Below are 18,130 nucleotides of genomic sequence, written 5' to 3'. Positions count from 1 at the left end.
GGAAGAACTCTGCTGTACAATGACAGCTATTTTTTTTTGATTTGTTGTTGCTGAATGCAAAAATGGACCTCATCAGATCTGTATATAGGATCTATCCCGGAATGTCATGTAGAGTATACCTACTTTTTCCCTTCATCTGTGTGCTTCAATACAAATTTCTGCTTAACCTATGTGCTATTTTGTACTTTTCAGCAGGACAATATGGTATAATTAAGCTGACTTTTTAGGCTTATAGAAATTCCGGTTAATTTTACAATTTTACAAAGAATCGTTGTGTAATAAAATGTATTTTTTTAGTATTTTTTTTGAGACTCAACTCATTTTTCTTACAGCATGCCTGTTACATATTTTATAGCCCAGGGACAAATCTAATATCAAAAAATAGTGTCATAAAAGTGTTTTATTGTTCCCTTTAGCTGTTTTTCTCCTTGCCAAAGACAGTGTATAATTTTGAAAGTGTGAATTTTTTCTCTTTTGAATGAGCGATTCAAATAAAGTTTCATGAGAGAATTTTTATGTTGTTGTGCTCACAATTTTAGTATGTATGAATAGCCTTAACAGCCCTAGCAGTTTCAGTCATGCTCTCCTTAAAAGAGAGAGTGTGAGAAAATAATGAAGTAGTGAGCACTGTTTGGTTTCTGGAGAAAGTAGTTTTTATTTGCTGTCCTGTAATATGGTTTGCCTGATGGATTTAGATTGGCTGCTGATGCTGGTTAGCAGGAAGCGGAGAATCCTACTGATGAGCTGAAGCGTGCGTTTTATGGCAGGGAACATCACTTAAGTCTAAAAACTGGGCTTCTGCCACCCTTATTTGTATTGCTTTGCTTTGTTTTAAGGAGTTTTTTATTCTTTTAATTAGAGGATGAGAAGGCTCTTCAGTTAGTGTGTTCCTCATCTCTCCCTGTCTAGCTGTGAAACTGAGTTTTGCTTTTTCAGAAATTGAATGTTCCTCATTCACTCCTGAGGTATGAGTTATTTCAAGGTTTTAGATGTATTAAGATTTAATGGAGGTTGATAAATATGAATCAGTTTATTTCTAAACATAGTCATAATGTTACTTACGATTTAGAAGAGCTTTATATCTGAAAAAAAAATATAAGCTTATTCGGTTGTGCAATACCATTATTCTAATGTGCACAAATAAGCAGTATGTAATAAGGTGTACATTGGTATAGCAGCTTGAAAGAATTTATGAAGTTACTGAGTTTTATGTCAGACCACTGAGTTCTGGGACCAGAGTCTCTGAAGGCGTAAAAGCTGCTGTTCAAAGTGCTTCATGGCTCATGACTCATTAAAAACAGATTCAGATCACAAAAGAGCATAATTGCTGGTGCAAATTTTATGACTTTTCCTATGACTTGTCCCCCAGATTTACTTTACACATTTATGTAGTAAGTGTGGGGTTAAATCATAACAATAGTAAAGACTTTGAGGTTGAAATTACCTTGGACCTTTTGAACATTGCTAATGCTATTAATGGAAGCACCGTCAGCGTTCTTTTTAGGAGCCTCTGAAAAATGAAATGTGGATTGCTGAAGGGTAGCTTCTGGAACAGCAAGAGTACAGGGGTTTTACAGTTTTGAAGGGAACAGCTAGGAATATTGTAAGTAGTACAGAAGGCATTACAGATGTTATGAGGAAACCCTCAGAAAAATGAGGCACATCAGTGTTGGCCATAAAAAAAGGAGAACAGATATGGATATAAGATATCTTGATTCCAGCTGTAGTCTTGAATGAGTTCTTATATTCTTCAATCAATAATTAAGCAAATTGACCAAATATATTAGGTGCTTAAGAAACTAGATGACAGCACAAATTAGCTTAGCATGCTGCTTTGGAAAAGTGGATTCTGGGAACTGGAACCTGAAGATGTCAAGAAGCTTAGAAAAATAAGAGCAATAGTCAGGTGTCCCAAAATGGAATAAATGTTTAATTTTAGATAATCTGACTTGAGACCACTAAGCCCTACCCAGTTGCACAGTTCCCGATGCTGCAGAATGATAGTTGTATGTCTGCTAGCATGAAATCTGATCTTTTTCATAATTGTTTTAGTACATTTATTAATGGTCATTCTACAGACAGAAGAAAGAAGTAAAAAGATACACAGATGTTCTTAAGAAAAATTGGAACAAATGTTTCAGCAGCCTTGATAAAGGGAGAGAGTAATATCAGAAATGTTTGGGGAAGGAGCAGAGGTCATCATCAGGCCCATCAAAAATCTAAACACACTCTTCAAGATTTAATTCCCCCGTTGGTAGTACTGAATTGTATCTTGAACACCTCGAATGACTTGGAAGGGCTGTTGTGCACATTTATGGCTATGTGTGTATGTGTGGGGAAAATGGTTTCTGACATCTGTTCTGAATGTGTTTATCTGTAATTTTAATTCATGCTCACTTGCCTTGTCATCTGTGTTGGCCTGAAATTAGTTTAGATTATCAGAACTATTTAAGATTTTGTGTGCTTCTGTCAAATCCTCTCCAATTGCCTGCTTGCTCAGATCTGATGATTCTATTTTAAGCCATTTCTTATATTTAGAGAAGAGCTGACTGTCTCAGATAAGACTTTGCGGAATATTCTGAAGTCTCAGTAATTCAGTTATTTTTCACCTGGGCAATCGGAATGTGTGCCCTCTACTCGCTGCCACCCATGGTTGAGATTCAGAGATCCCGCTGCAGTATCAATGGGTGGTTTTGCCATCTGTGGAGGTATTTTAAAGGAACCCTATAATCCATTTCACACCAAAGAATTAATAAAAATCACATGTTTGCATTTTTTTTCCATTCTGCTTGCTTGGGGATAAGCAATTGCTCCCATGAATAGATTGATGTTTAAGTCGGTGCTGAAGTCTGTCCGTGTTTAGTCAGGAACGTAAGCATGATTGTTGCAGTCAGTGGCCCTGTGTGTACTCCTGACTGTTTTGCTGAATAGGAATAAATGAAAATAGTTAGCTAAATTAGGTGTTGAATTGGGATTATTAAATGGGCAAAGAATGCAGCTAGCTTATTTCTTCATGTTACAGTCTTAATATGAGGTGGCCTTTTATTTGCCAGAAGAGCCGGAGAAGCCCTCAGACCCAATAAGAGCTAAGATAGAATAGATAGCATTTTGTTCCTTTCTGGCCTCTGAAACTACAGCTGGGGAAAGGTAGACCAGGGTCTAAGAAATGCAAGAGCCACCCTTACTTGGTGAGCACCTCTTGGCTCTTTTGAAGTGCTAAATGTGCATCTTCACTGCAAAAGCAAAGGATTCGGTAAAGCCTCTGATCCAATCAATGGTATGTCTACTCTGGCAGAGGCACAGCGAGCCCTTACTCTTCTATACCATCAAATATGTGTTTTGGTTTGTTTTGTATTTTTTTTTCCTGCTGGTTAATCTTAAATGATATTTGTTTTGTAAAAGCTTGCTGACGTACCGTGTCATAGCACCATGCATGGTCTTAACAGGAATGGCTTCTGCTTTCCACTTAGAGAGGTATTGAACAAGTGTTCTGAAATCGAAGTTGGGTAACTTTTAGTCAGCATTTTTAAAAGGCAGGAAACAGTGTTTCACAGGTCTTATAATAATAAATGCCAAGGCAGTGTAGTAGGTGTTCTATCATTGTGTATTCCTAATGAGAGGAGAACAATGAAAAGTTCTTTAGAGCCTCTAATTATGCAGGTTACAGAACTGGAGCATTACTTATTTTCTTCTATGTTCTTTTAACAGCCTTCAAGCTTGAAAACATAAGAAAGAATCTGATTCTGAATGGCGACAGTTCATATTTGAGATGATAACAAGGGAACAAAAGCAGTTTTTTTCCAGATAATTTTTTTAAAAAAGGTGACAGCTCTAGCGGTACAAAATGGATAGTTAGGGTAGTGATCATATCTACTGATGATTTCTGAGGTGGGAAATAGTGAAAAATTTGTAGGGCTATGGTGTGATACTGAAAACTAATCAGCAGCTTGTGCTTGGGAGAAAGTGCTATTAGAGAAGAGTGGTTGATCTGGGACTTGGGACTTAGGATGAAAGTTAACCATGAGAAGCCATCCCTTTGGCTAAGTGTAAGTGTTAAATTTGCCGTAAACTGATCACAAGGTAAAATGTTGACTCCCTGGGATAAAAAGAGCTTAGAAACAAAGTTTTTTGATGTAGAATGTTATATAAGGACTATTGTAACTAAAAACATGCTGAGAAAGATTAAATGTTTTTTACAGGTTTGGATGAAAGAGAAGAAACAGAAATAAATAAATTTTAAAAATATCCTAAGACAGTAGTAACAATTCACACTATAAAAATACTACATTTTAATTTAGTACCTAGCTTAATACACTGGTATGTTACATGGGTTCTGAGTAGTAGTATCTACCAATAATAATTAAAGATAAAACTAATACTGTGTATGAGTTCAAAGGAGAATTATTATTATAAAGAAGCATTCTAGACTAGGATGTCATAATCTTAGGGGAAACAGTGACAAAGAAAATGTTATAAGACTTGTCTCTTGGGTATTATCTAGAATGCCAACAGAATAGTAATCCTGCTTGGGGAGTGTAAATTAGATGCTGAATGGGTAAGTCTGGGGAGACGGGTTCCAGTGTTCAGCTTTGATTATAATTACAAAGGCAAAAATGATAAGTCAAATACTGTGATTGCATAAATGGTTAAAGGAATGTAACCGAGCCCTTTTTTACCGGTATAAAATGTACCCAGGCTTGACAAGGTTGTATCTGGGATACTTGAGTGATTTTTACCAGACTGTGAAATGAATGAAGACTAGAAGGGATATCTGAAATTTTCATTAGTGGAGTTGGTTCTTTTTCGCAAGCTGGACTACAGTGAAAGAATGAGCCAGCTGAGCACAAGGAAGATACCTTGGTTGTTAATAAAATTAATCTGAAGTTTAAGTGTAGAGTTGGACGTTGACACTGAGAAAGTGTCCTCCTTGCTAACAAGAGTCATATTTTTTAAAAAATGACCGCACAACCCAACGTTAGATGATCAGATTCATGAAGTTGGAGTGCACTAAAACTACAAACCCCGAGTTTTAAATTACTAGATGACTGAAGTGCATGTTTATAAACAAATAAAAAAACCTCTCCGTGAAAAGCTTCAGGATAGCCCTGTGAAAACTTGCTTACTGTAGATGAAAACTGTATTTAATATAAGCTAAAGCCTTCCGAAGTTCCTTAAAGAATAGCAAAGCAAGGGATATGAACAAAGATCTGAATCTGACATTTAGATCTTAGAAGTCCAGCTCGTCTTTTACTTAGCTGTCTTTAGGGGATGTCAAGTCTAAGTTTAGAATTAGTGAACTAGAACTTTTAGTTTGCTCCTTTATGACTGGGCAGAATTGTCAGAAACTGTTCTTGTATTCATGTAAGTGAAAGCTGGAATACAAGTAGCTGATGGTATGTCTGGATTTCATTCGTTTCCCTCCTTCTAGGAAAGAAAATCCAGAAAAAGGTAAGAATTACCAAAATGACTGTTTATGTATCTCAGGCAAATAGAAATTGATTCCTGGATATTAATAGCAAAAAATCCATCAAAAATACATGGGGGGAAAAAAAATTCCCAGTTGTCAGATTCTGGAAGGTATTTAGTTATCTCCTACAGTATTCCCAGTGTTCCAGAGTGCCTTTAAAGTGATAAAGTTGCAATTACTTTGACTTTAGCCTTCAGCAGAGAGAGATTTTGACACATCTTTGAGAAATACTGAAAATCAGGAAGAAAGAACTTCAGCCAGTTGTGCCTTTATAGAAGACAGTGGAAAAGTTCGTCATATTTGTAGAAATGACTTTGTATGGAATAAAAGAAACTGTTCACAAAGAAGCTACTCAGAATTTGTGTCAGGGAAAAAGGAGAGATTAGTAAAAACTCTCCCTTACAAAACACGATGCATGGATTAATTATAAACTGTAGAAACAATCCAGCTAGTTTTTGATGACAGAATTACAAAGCAGTGCATGAGGCTGTTTTGACTACAGCAAAGTTTTGTGTTCTAATGCGTCATGTCATTTTTGCTTTTTCAAAAGCATGCTTGATGATGCATAATAAGAGAACTGCGAAGGATTTTTTTTTAAATGTTAAATTTTGTTATCCTTTTAGTGTAAGTTAGTATTACACTTATTGGCAATTGGAGATAAGGTGGCATTTTATCCTATGTGGGTTCAGTAGAAGACTAATGTATTGTCGTGGCTTCCTGCTTTGAAGCTGGCTTTTCTCCTGACTGCAACTAGTCATACAAATACAGTTTTGAACAAAATGTTTTTCCTGAGAATGGATTCATGGAGGAATCCGAAAAGCCTGTGTGCACCAGCTAGGTTTATAGAGAGAATTTCTGGAATGTAGCATGCCAAAGTTTTTCAGAGTAATACAGTCAATGTAAATATTAAACTTGAATATCTGAAATGAACATGTTTTAATACCAGGTTGCATGTTCCTTGTATTTCAGGCCATAACTTCTGTGCAGAGGGACACAGATGTGGTGAAAATTCGGAGTGCAAAAACTGGAACACAAAAGCTACTTGTGAGTGCAAGAATGGTTATCTGTCTGTCCAAGGGGACTCTGCGTATTGTGAAGGTAAACAAAATATTCAAAGACCTGCCCCATTAACAACCTACTCAGAAATATAGTATGAAATAAATGTTTGATGAATTAATTTCATTGCAACGTTCAGTTTCATGATGGTGAACATCACAAGGGCCCTTTTTTTGTTCATAAATATGGATTGAAGATTAAAGGAGTGCTAGACCATTCAGATTACCTGTCTGTGGGCATGCTTTATTGTTGAAGTTGTGCCTTGCCACATCGTGGTCATACTGTCGTTAAAATTTTTAAAATATCATTTTTCAAACAGTATCACCTTCCTTCTAAAATGTTTTACGGAGAACAATGTTTTTATAAGATGCATTAATTTAGTAAGTGGGAATTCTGCTGACATTTGTGAGAAAGGTAAGTGTGGAGGTGGGCTGAGGCTTGAATATAGAAATGATGATACACAGTCCTTCCTGAAGTACTTCTGTGGGCCAGGTACTTTACAGAAATGGTTTTCCTATGATACAAGAGAGACCTATTTCTTAGAAGAGTGTAGCTGAGGTACTTCTGTTGATGTATTATTCCATCACAGGAATGAATGCAATGGGGCATTATTCTCCTTTTTGCTCCTCGGTGCTTCCTGGAGCTTGCTGTTATTCATAGCTATGATGCACTTATTAAAAACTAAATTGATGAATCAACATGTACCACATTCCTTCCTGCCTTTGCATTGTGGGTGTGGTGTGTTTTTTTATTTTTTATAATGCCTTTGTACGTCAGGGTGCAATATTTAATCTTCTGGCCATTGTAGGAAGTTTTGGAACTCATTTGTAAAAAACATTTCCCTAGATTCTCTTTCCAGTAGTACTGGTGATGGAAGGGAGGTGGCATTTTTGACAAGCTGTTAAAATATACTGTAAGAATTGGAAGACAGGATGAAAGAATAAAAAGACATGCATGGACTGGGCTTAAATGATCTCGCTTTCATAAAAAGACTTTTTAGTGTATGTGAACAGAATTGCTTTAAATAGCAGTTTATAAAGCTGTTCAGTAAATTGCAACTATAAATCCTATGTCAGTTGTCTACAAACAAAAACTTGAGTCATCCTATATATGCACTTTCAATGACTGGGGAAATACACATTTCTTAAAGGTTAGGCAGCAGATACACTGTATATAGAGAAATATATGTACAGAATAACTGTGAGAAGAGCTGCTTTGTAGGTACTGCAAGGAATTCTCAGAAATCAGAAGACAGTACAAGGCTCTATCAGCTACGATACAGAATCCAGTATTTGTTCTTTTTTGCTATTTTAAATAAGTGCTGAGTCTTTTTATTCACCACCTAGTAGCAGACTGTCCCTTTTTTCCTCTATGGGAAAAATTTAAAGATCTTGACTCAAATAGTTTTGGAGATGTTGGCAGGGCATTACTGATAGTGGTGGAAAAAGAACTTTTTGAGGAAATTACTAGGAATTGCAGCATACCTGGTCTGTGTGGCATTAGAGGGCAAATCAAATCCCTGACTTTTACACATGTGGGTGAAACACGAGGGAACAGAACACTGCTGCCTGGGACCATGGGATAGATGAGAGCTGTGCTTTCTGCGTGTTGTGAAATTATTAATTTCCTAGATGGAGAGTAGTTATGAGTAGGGAAGAGAAGACCCTTTAGCAGGGAACTGCAGACTGCTTTCAGCCCTGTGAAGAGCTTCCTTTTGCTCCTCAAGAACAGCTTTCTGCAAAATTTCTTTCTGTGCCTCTCTAAGTTCATTTCTCTCATCTATGTGTTTAATCTGCTAAAAAGAAACATTTCATAGTTGGCTGTATAATATTCTCAAATGCATGGTGAAGCTGTGATTTAAATAAATTATGTCACAGGCATATATCTGAAGGTACAATTTGGCAGGATGTTGGTACAGTATGGAGTGGATTTTTCTTTTTTTTGTGGTGGAGTTTGTGATTTCTGTGTGTACTGTCTAAGAGTAAAATCAGCAAAACACCTGAACAGCAAGTGGTAAACTTACAAGACATCTATAGAAGCAAGGGATACTGTTCTCTGCTATGGTTCTGAATTTGTCTTCATCATTCCTAAGCCTTTAAACTTAAAAGACACGTAAGATTACCATTTCCTCTGAGATGCCAAGGTTAAACTATTTCATACTCGTGATATGTGCTGGTAAGTGGCACCTTAGTTCAGAGTGCTCCAGATCATTAACTTGGAGCTTTCCAGATTTCTCATGTCTTCCAATGTATTTGAAGGACTCGTGTGTGTGAATTCTAATGGATGGTATTATTTTACCTTACTTATGTTTTTGCTGTTATTTCTGCTCATTCTTATTCATGCAGTTTTATCTTGCCGGACCTTATGGCATCATTTTGATCTTGTAAGATCTTTGAAGAATTGTGTTTTCATCTGCTTTGCTTTTTTGTGTCTTTTTTTAAAAGAATTTTTTAAGAATTCATATTCACATTTGCAGTATGGTGGAAAAAAAATGATAAAGATTCTAACTGCTAGAGAGTTGGCATCAGCACATTTGTAAAATAAATAAAATCTGAGAGGCTTTTACTATTCATTCTCGGTAACTACTTTTCAAGTAGTTAGCAGCTCCTCATGTCAAAATACACATACAGGATAACCACTCACTATATGTGTTCCATTTTTGAAATAACATAGATGTGTTTAGGAAAGACAGTTTCAGAAAACAAACAAGTAAATGGAGCTTGTCATGAATCAAGGAGATATGTGGAGGTTCTCTGTGTTCTGTAAAAGCTTTGTTTTCACTTAAAACCAGAAAAGTTAGGGGGTTTTTTTTGACATCTGCCTACTTGTCTTGCACATATGAGACATAATTAGAGCATTCATCATTTGCGGAGATACACATAGAGATATTTCTGTTAATCATGTTGACTGAGATTTAACTACTGATGGGGATACTTGGGCACAAGTGTTGAAACAGTGTCCATTTGTCTATGTCATGTACGCATGGATAAATTCTGGGAACTGCACAAGTAGCTAGCAAGTGCCAGTGTCTGAAGGATGCAAGCGTTCAAGTTGTAGCAGCGGGTACACACTTGCAGCAATGACTGTTTAGCACATGACATGTGAGCATTTATGTTGAGGGCTGAAATTTTGCATGCGTGAGAGTTAGAGATGACTCAGGAGTTCAGTGGCAAAACCAGGGCCAAAATGGGGATTTCATTTGAGTCTCATGCTGATTCTTCCAGACGTGTTACGTGATGCGTACGACAGACCTGCACATACTCTGTGCTTCTTCAAAGACTGAAAACTCCACAGTCTGTGACTACTTCACAAATACTAATAGGACAGTCTGCATAATGTAAACTAAGAGACAGGAAAGTGTCAGCAAATGGAGAGTCTGAGGCTCAGAGATGAAGTAGGAAAAATCACGCCAAACCAGCTGGAAGTCAGGCTTGTTGCTAGCATGATTATCTCCGCTTTCTAGATGCTAACAGGCAGAGAGCCATCTCTTCTGAAAGAAAAAAAAATGGTGCTATATATTATATATACACAGAATTTTCTGCTGTATATTTCATGGTGAAGAGCAAAAGCAGAATCATTTTTTCCTGCCACATTTCAGTTCTGAATTCTTTATTACCTTCTTAGCTTGAAACATTAACAACCCTTTACTACCTGTAAAGCTATGTTGACGCAAAAGTAGTCATTACCTAATTGTTGTTGCTCTCTGATTCATTGTGAGAGCTGTTTAAATCTGAACCTCATAGATAGGATAAATGCGTGCTTCTACTCCACTGACACGAGTGCACGAAACAAGAACATTATTATTAACCTTCAGTCCTTGGTACACAACTACTTTACGCCCCCAAGTAACATCTCGTAAAAGTGATACAGTAGCATACCACAAGATGTCTTGTGTGTTACACAGCATGTGCTTAACTAGTGTCACCTGTGATAATGTGGACCAAGGATCCATTGTCTAAAGTGGACCTACAAGATTAATATTCTCATTGTATGATGTGCTTTCCATATATACCTAATTAGGATGACACATGCTCTCTAGGATGTCTTCCAGCTGTTGATGTAGACTGTAAAACAGGCTGTGTGAACCTGAGTTTGTCTTTTAGGAACAGGTAACAAAATAAAGCTATTTTACGAGAATATAAAAAACCAAAACACCTTCTCTGGCAGAAGCAGTCCGTTAGGCAGTGGTTAGGACAGGGTATCTTGGGTGCGTCTGCTTTGCTCTCAAAGAGGCCAGATGTTCTGAGGCCAGTTGGAGTGTTGAGAATGCCTCATATCGCCTTTTTTTTTTTTTTTTTTTTTTTTTCTCTCCTTTACTGGTAAAGTTGCATGGGTTAATAGTGACAGGAGAAGATGTGCAAAGAATATATTTCTGAGATTAATTCAGGCAGTAGAGTTAGCTTTCTTACAAAACCTGACCATTGAGGTCACCTTAGTGCTGTTACCCTGACTTAAAGATTTAATGAAGTAAATGTTTTAATATTTGTGAAAGATATTCCCATTTTTTATCCTGGTAGAATGCTCCAGAACCGCTTGTGACTTTCATTCAGAAGGAACTTGACTAAGTCACTCCTTCCCTTCTGTGCTCCAAACATGTTATTTTAATTTGTTGTTAACAAATTACTGTTCATTTCAAAAAATGTCACGTAAGCTATGAAATACTAGCCAAATTCAGAGAACTTGCTCCTTTTATAGCATAAGGAAGAGTTAGGATGATTTTACTGGGCTGACAGATTTTGGGGAGATGGCGTGAAGATGAATGAAAGCTGTGGGAGAAAACAAGAGTGCTCATTTGCCCCTGAGCATGGCCCTGGGCATGCAGCGTGGCCAGACCAGGCCAGCTGTCTGCTTGGTGTGCCGTACCACCCTGCCGTGCTCTCCTGTACCTTCTGCTCCCTTGCCAGGCATCCAGTCTCCCATCTCCAACAGCCTGCTACTGCAGGTGGCACCAGGAGAGCTGCAGGCAGGCGGTGGGTGCCCTTAGGGTTAGAGACATCTCCAGGACACTGGGAGCTCTGCTTTCAGGCCAAGACCTCTGAAGATGGACTAGATAAAGCTTTGTATCTCACTCACCTGACACTAAAATTCAAAGGCTAATATCTTGCTTCCTCCTCTTTTTTTCTTTTTTTTTTGGTCTTTTATGTGTTTTGATTTAGAGCTCTGCAGGTTATTTGTCTCAGTATTTGAGCTTGTGAAGCAAGAGATCCCATTCTTACTTATCTTAGATCTGTAGAACAATATTATTTCCCAACACAGGAGTGTTGGTTAACTTATGTACATAAGGCTGTCAAGCTCTCAAGCTTAGAGAGAGTAAGCTTGGAACCTCAGGATTCTGCTGCTAGTTATTTTAAAACTAAAATCATGTTTTATTTCCTTCTAATTTGTATGTTCCAGGCACATACAAATTAGTGACCTTTACTGCTTTCTATTTCTTTTCCTTTGGAAAATTCTTTACTGAAAGATAGGTACATAAAGATGTTGAAAAATTCTGTTCTGAGGATACATTAATGTAGATTTAGTCAGAAAATGTTTTCTGAAAGTCACGTAGAAAAAAGTAATTGCAAAATGCAGAGGAAAAAAGGTGTTTTTTCCATTGTCTTAGAAATCAGGAAAAATTAGCCTTTTAAGATGAATGATTTAGTTCCAAATGCAAAGACCTTGCTATCAGCATGCTTTCATGAAAAAACAACAATAAAAGTTTACTTCTGTTGCAAAACACAGAGGAACAAGAATATTTTTCATCATACAGTGAGGCTTCTGTTATGGTTCTGAAGATGAGAGCGCTTCATAAATCTTACCTCTAATGTTTAATCCTTTGACTCATCACATCCCGTATGTAAATAGCTGTTTAGTGAGCAGAGCCTTTCAGAAGCAGTTTAAACAGAAAAAGAATAAACCCAGTCCTGCATATGGCCTTCAGAGTAAAAATCTGCTGGCAGTCCACTGAGTTTCCACAGCTGATGTTTTTCTTGCTGTGTAAAGTAAGTTGAATTTTGTTGAATTTTTCCCTCTTCCTCTGTAGTGATTTCATTGCAGCTGTTCTAATTTCACTGTGTTGTGGCTTGGGAGGCCACATTAACATTATGTGGTATCGTATAAACCTTCTGTGTGGCAGTGATGTATGCCTGTGGTTTTGGCTGGTGTCCGTTGACTTGACTTCTGGGTCAACTTTTAATGATAATCCGTCTGTTCTCGAAAAACCAGCCTCACAAGATGTCCTTATTTCCTGCAGTCAGTCCTGTGTGCTATAATAAACATGTTTTGTGCTGCACAGGTGTACATATATGCATACCGGGTACTTCATGAAATTACCTAAAGGTAAGAAAATGGGACAAATGTTGATGGCAAATGACTGCGTTCCTCTCAAATGCACTGAATTTTTCTCTGTGCTGAAACCATAGTAAAAAGGAGGGCAGGAGAAGAATCTGTAAATGTTACAATCAAGATCATCATGTCTGCTGCAAAGACTACCTCACTGGCAGCGTTTCAGTTGGAACCAAGTCTTCACATGGAGACTTCCCCCCCCCCCAAAAAACCCCCAAAAAACAAACAAAACCAAACAACACCTCCAGGGAAAAACCCCAACCCACCTCCTATGTTGAAAACCCCAAATGAACAACTCCCCCACCCCCTTCTAATAAACACTTGATGCCAGGTTGCGTTTTTTTTTTTAAAGTTCAGTTTCTTTGAAACACGCTACCTTTTAAGACTTTCAGTTACCTGACAGTGTCAATTTTAAACTTCCACTGATGTATGTAATCCTATTTATCAGTGGAAGTCCCTTCTGTTGGTAATTACAATGCAAACAGTACATTTGTCCTGCTTACTGTTTTCATAGAGAAAGACTTTGTATTTTAAATTGCTACCTTAACCATTACATGAACTCTTGTTTCATAATCACAAGGCAGGCACTTGTCAGTCTCCTGCATTTTGTGAGTTTATGGACTTTAATAAATGAGACTGCACTTTCCTTGTGCTGTGAGCTGCTAGTGGAGAGCACTGAATTAAAACCAAAATAGTACCTCCTTCTTGCCATGTAAGCGCATACATGAAAAGGCAGAGATGATATACTTGCTAGTGGACAGAAAGTTGTCAAACAAAATATTAAAATTTTTATACTAAGAAGATTGAGGAGCTTGTTGGAAAATGATGTTTATGCCTTATATGGCTCTAAATGTATCATCTGTGTTATCAAAACTGCTTTATATTTACAAGTAAATTAGTTTAAATTCATATTCCAACTGCCAAACCCTGGAAAGTGAAATAATGTGCCATCCCCTGGAGTAACTTTAATTCTTTTGGTGTAATGTCATGCTGAGATTTATATGAAAATAGATTTTAATTTCTAATAAGGTAACCATATGTTTTGGAGTTGTTGTAATAAGGTGTCATAAATAATTATGGCTCCAAAGAAATTCAGCCTTGCAACTGTCAGTTTTTATGTTGGTAACTTGCATTTGAATAGTTTATAATCACTGCTATTAAAGGAAAAGAACCTCTTCACCCCTTCAGAATGGCAATGAAAAATCCTGCTCTAAGGCTGTTGAGATTTTCATACACATGGAGGGATTGGGGATGCTGTTTCCCCTTCAACAAATGCTCTTAAATGTTGGGGTTGCATTCTTCAGAATTGTATTGGAGATAATTTGATATCTCACATATAACTTTGCTTTCTACTTTTGTCATTTGCCAAGAAGAGACTGATCATTTCTAACACAAAATGAGACAATACTGGCCTAGTTCACCGTCTGTCTTTACGCACTTCACTGTCTCTCCGATCTGTATTTGTGCTCAGCCTCCATGATCTTGAGAGCGGTCAGTGTTAGGTTTGTGATGGGACTAGATGATCTTCAGAGGTCTTTTCCATCCTAAATGAATTCTGTGATTTTGAGTCTTTGTGCCCACATTCCAGATTTGGGGGCAGGGTGCACTTGTGTATTTTTGACTTTGGGGAGGAGGGGTGGGTAGGAGCAGAGATGGAGCAGACTGCCTCTCTTTAGGCCAGCCTTTCTACGACGTGGCTTAGAGTTTATGAGTGCCTCCTAAACTGCACTTTCCACTTCAAACTACTTTTTAAAAATAGAACTTTGTCTCATTTTTAGATGGGTTAAAAAAAAGCCCAGTGACATGTTGTTGGCTACTAATTGTGTCAGAATCTGAATAGAAGCTAACCGGTAGTAGGAAAAATTACTGTATGTTCTTTCTGGGTCAGCATCTTATCACGGAGACCATTATCTTTACTATAGCAACCCTTACAGCAAATTGTTCCCACTGCATGTTTCAGCACTGAAAGAGGGAGAAATCCATTCAATAAATGGTGACATGATATGTATGTGCTACTCCTTGGGAGCAGAAAGAGCTCTTGCTGCTCTTTACTCATTAAGCCCTTATATTGATCCTGATATTGCCAAAATTTTCCTCAAGTTATGACACAGTATAGCTCCTGTCACATTTCTGCTGACATCAATGAAGAGGAGAAAAATTTGGAACAGTTTTTATTGGAGTTGCGGCAGTTTAGATCAGGGAAGTGTTTGCTTCAAACACTTGGTAGCAAAGCAAAGAAAAAAAATTTGAGTTGTTCTTGTAGTGATGATCAGAAGTTTGCTTGTGGTTGAGCTGGACTGTAAAATGCTGAGAAATATTTGCATATAATGAGGAAGTTTTGATTGGACTTGAGTGAAAGCCACTTACCAGTGCTTTTATAGATGTTGCTAAAAATTGCACACTTAGCTCTTAGCACTTAAAGGTTGAGGTATTGAGGTTTTGCCATTTTCAAAATCTGGAGCCAAACTAGAATTGTTCTAAAAATGACATATGTCTGTGTATGTATATATGCAAAATGGTGTTTTCCTGCTGCAGCATAAAAGCCTTTAGTTACCCAGAATCTGACACAATAGCAACTTTCTCAACCTGTGAAGTTTAAAAGCAGTTTGGAATGTCAAATCTCCAGAGGTAACTGCCAACCTAAGTTTTTTTAGTGATTCTATTATCTCTTATCCTGTGCTGTGTTTTGCATTGAGAGCGCTGGAGGGACATTAGGTATTGTTGCTTCTCTGTGGCTGCCTTTTGCAGTGCTTGGGAATGCAGAGATGGCAACTGTTTTAAATAGTTGTAAGTCTTGAAATGAGAAAAAGGTAATGTCTTTTAAATGCTGGTACTTGTAAACATTTTTTCAGCTACTTGAAAGAAACGATGTGTGGTTTTGATGCACAAGTTGCCTCTCCATTGATGTTAAAGAATGACTTTGGGGGCATGGAATCCATTGTCCAAATAGAAGTTCTTGGATAGCTTCCAGTTATCTAAGTTTTTGGATAACATGTTGGATTTGGCTTCACTGTGACCATGTGAAAATGCATGTTGTAAATGATGTCATCTACTTGCTTCAATGTCTGTGCTGGCAATGTGCTAATAGAACAGCAGATCCACGTTCCAGGCTGTCTAAATGTAAGTATAAGGTTGCGATGGGCAGGTCAGAAGAGGGAAAGATGTGCACTTGTCCTACAGCAAGATCTATTACAAACTGAAATGAACATCCCCCATCCCCCCATCAATTTTGGGAACACGGGGAAAGTCTTGATTCACTAGAGGACCCATGTCTCAGCCTAGTGAGGTAATGGACGCAGTGAAGTATGTGTAGAAATTAATTTTGTTCAGGTTTGTGTATAAATGTTAGAGATTTTGGAAGAAAATAGCATTGAACGCATCAGGAACTGTTCTCACTGCTGTGGTGTGTCAAAGAAATTTTTAAAAAATAATTGTTTTTTAACCCTTTAAGTAGCTTCAGCACAAGTTGGTCTCAGGCTCTGGTGCTTCTTGACCAGATGCTGAGCTCTCTAAGTCTGTAGAGAATCCTGCAGGACACAGTGGCACTTTGCCTGGCCACAAAGCTTCAGCACTTCATCCTGGGAGAAGGTAACAGAGATGGATGCTGCTACAAAGATGCTAAAAATGAAAGACTAGGTCTTTGGGGAGCCAGGAAACTTTTGGTGCCCAGAGTCCATAATATAGGCCACAAATACAGCAGCCTTGCTGCATTCAGAGAAGGACATCTAGCAGATGTTTTGTGTTGACCATGTGTATGATTAATATTAAAGGCTTTGCTCTACCTAAAGTTAGTTGTGAAATAAAAACAAAAAAAGGGCAACAAACCAAACAACTATCCCCTTCTCCCCACAACTGTTAATTTTTTTTGGAAACTACTCAATGAAATTAAGTTTTTATCCTTCAGTCAAAAAAAAACCCCAACCTAAATGGAAAGATCATCTGCTTTCTCATAAAAATATTTATTTTTTACTATTTTAATAGAAAATGTGTTTCGCCCTTGGTCATAGCATAACTGAGGGCTGTTCCAGTAAATATTATCTATTGCCTTTTCCCGTTTGCAGTAGATGGAAAAACAAAATTGGTTCTAAAAGTACAAGATTCTCTAAATCCATGACAAATGTCAGTTTATATTGACACATTTTTTTCCCGCAAGATTTAGTAAGCGACTTACTGATATGGTTCGGGGTATTCAAACTAATGTGCATATAAAAAGCAAGTACAAAAGTTAAGAAATAATTGGAAAAGACATTACTGCTAACCTAGGGCTTTGCTATATGGTTAACTCTCTACTTTCTTTTTACGGTTTCAGCATGCATGTTTTGCATCCTTTTCTGGCATTTCTCTTTATGGTTTCTGTTCAGATTAATTTGGAATTGAGTTGTACATCGCTTGTACAGGGTGTGTCTGTATTAAGTGCTATCTATTCTGAATTTATTAAGAGGCACTGAGTTTCTGACGTTATCCAGATGTAGTAGGGTTACACAGGCATATAGAAATTTTAATATATTTCTTTCTGCTCACAACTGAAATAGAGACATACTTGCTTTATGTATTTGTATTAAGTTTTATTTTCAAATAATAAATCAATTCCCTGTTTTTTTCAATGCAGTTCATTTATGGAAACACATTTATAAATTTAATTAAGAAAAAGAGCAATATATTATTCTTTTATTGTACTGCACGAGGAGCTGTAGTTGAAACTAAAAATGAGACTGCTTTCTCCAACTGCACTGTCCCAGTTAGAAAAGGAGCTTTACCTTGGGCCTTCATGGATGTAGGATCCATCTGTTTCCTGGCCTATATCTGTGCAGGTTTCTCTGTTTTGGTTTGCTGTCTGGAAACTGGGATGATAGTGTTAACAAAATCCTTTGTTGTCTTGCTGGGGTATTGTGAGATTTATTGGGTGAAGGTAATTGGTGAGGGACAGCACGATAATACTGCAAAACTGGCTGAAGTAAGTGAAGAGAACGAAGCAAACTGCTTATATAGCAAGAAATGTTTTCTGTTTTTTCCTTTTTTTTAACTAAAAATTATTGACAACTGAGGAAAGACATTCTATAAAATATTCATGTACATATTTAATTTTTAGAAAGATAATTCCTCTTAGTCTGTAAGTTTTTTGACAGACAAATCAATTTCATTTAGGTGGGTAGCTACCTCTTAAAAAAATCTCTCAAAAAGTGCATTTTTCTAAGACATCTACCTCTATTTAATAGTCTGCTCTTTCATACCTGTATTTTTGTGGAGGCTGAAGAAAACAGTGAAAAAAAGTTAGAAAGAGAC

General features: G+C 37.3%; 1 protein-coding gene across 3 annotated transcripts in view; it reads left to right on the top strand.

Annotated features, from left to right (window-relative positions):
• The window catches only part of NELL1 (neural EGFL like 1), a 290,337-nt gene that overhangs the window by 83,418 nt on the left and 188,789 nt on the right, over positions 1-18,130 (top strand). For all 3 annotated transcript variants that reach the window (XM_026850770.1, XM_026850769.1, XM_026850768.1), the window contains exon 11: positions 6,437-6,565. In XM_026850770.1, the coding sequence (XP_026706571.1) occupies positions 6,437-6,565 (129 nt within the window). The remainder of the gene's footprint in view (positions 1-6,436; positions 6,566-18,130) is intronic.

This window comes from Athene cunicularia (assembly GCF_003259725.1).
Source record: "Athene cunicularia isolate RWA chromosome 5 unlocalized genomic scaffold, athCun1 chr5_part3, whole genome shotgun sequence".
Lineage (NCBI taxonomy): Eukaryota > Metazoa > Chordata > Aves > Strigiformes > Strigidae > Athene > Athene cunicularia.
Note: the sequence above shows the minus strand (reverse complement) of the source record. Positions and strands in the feature narration are given on the sequence as shown.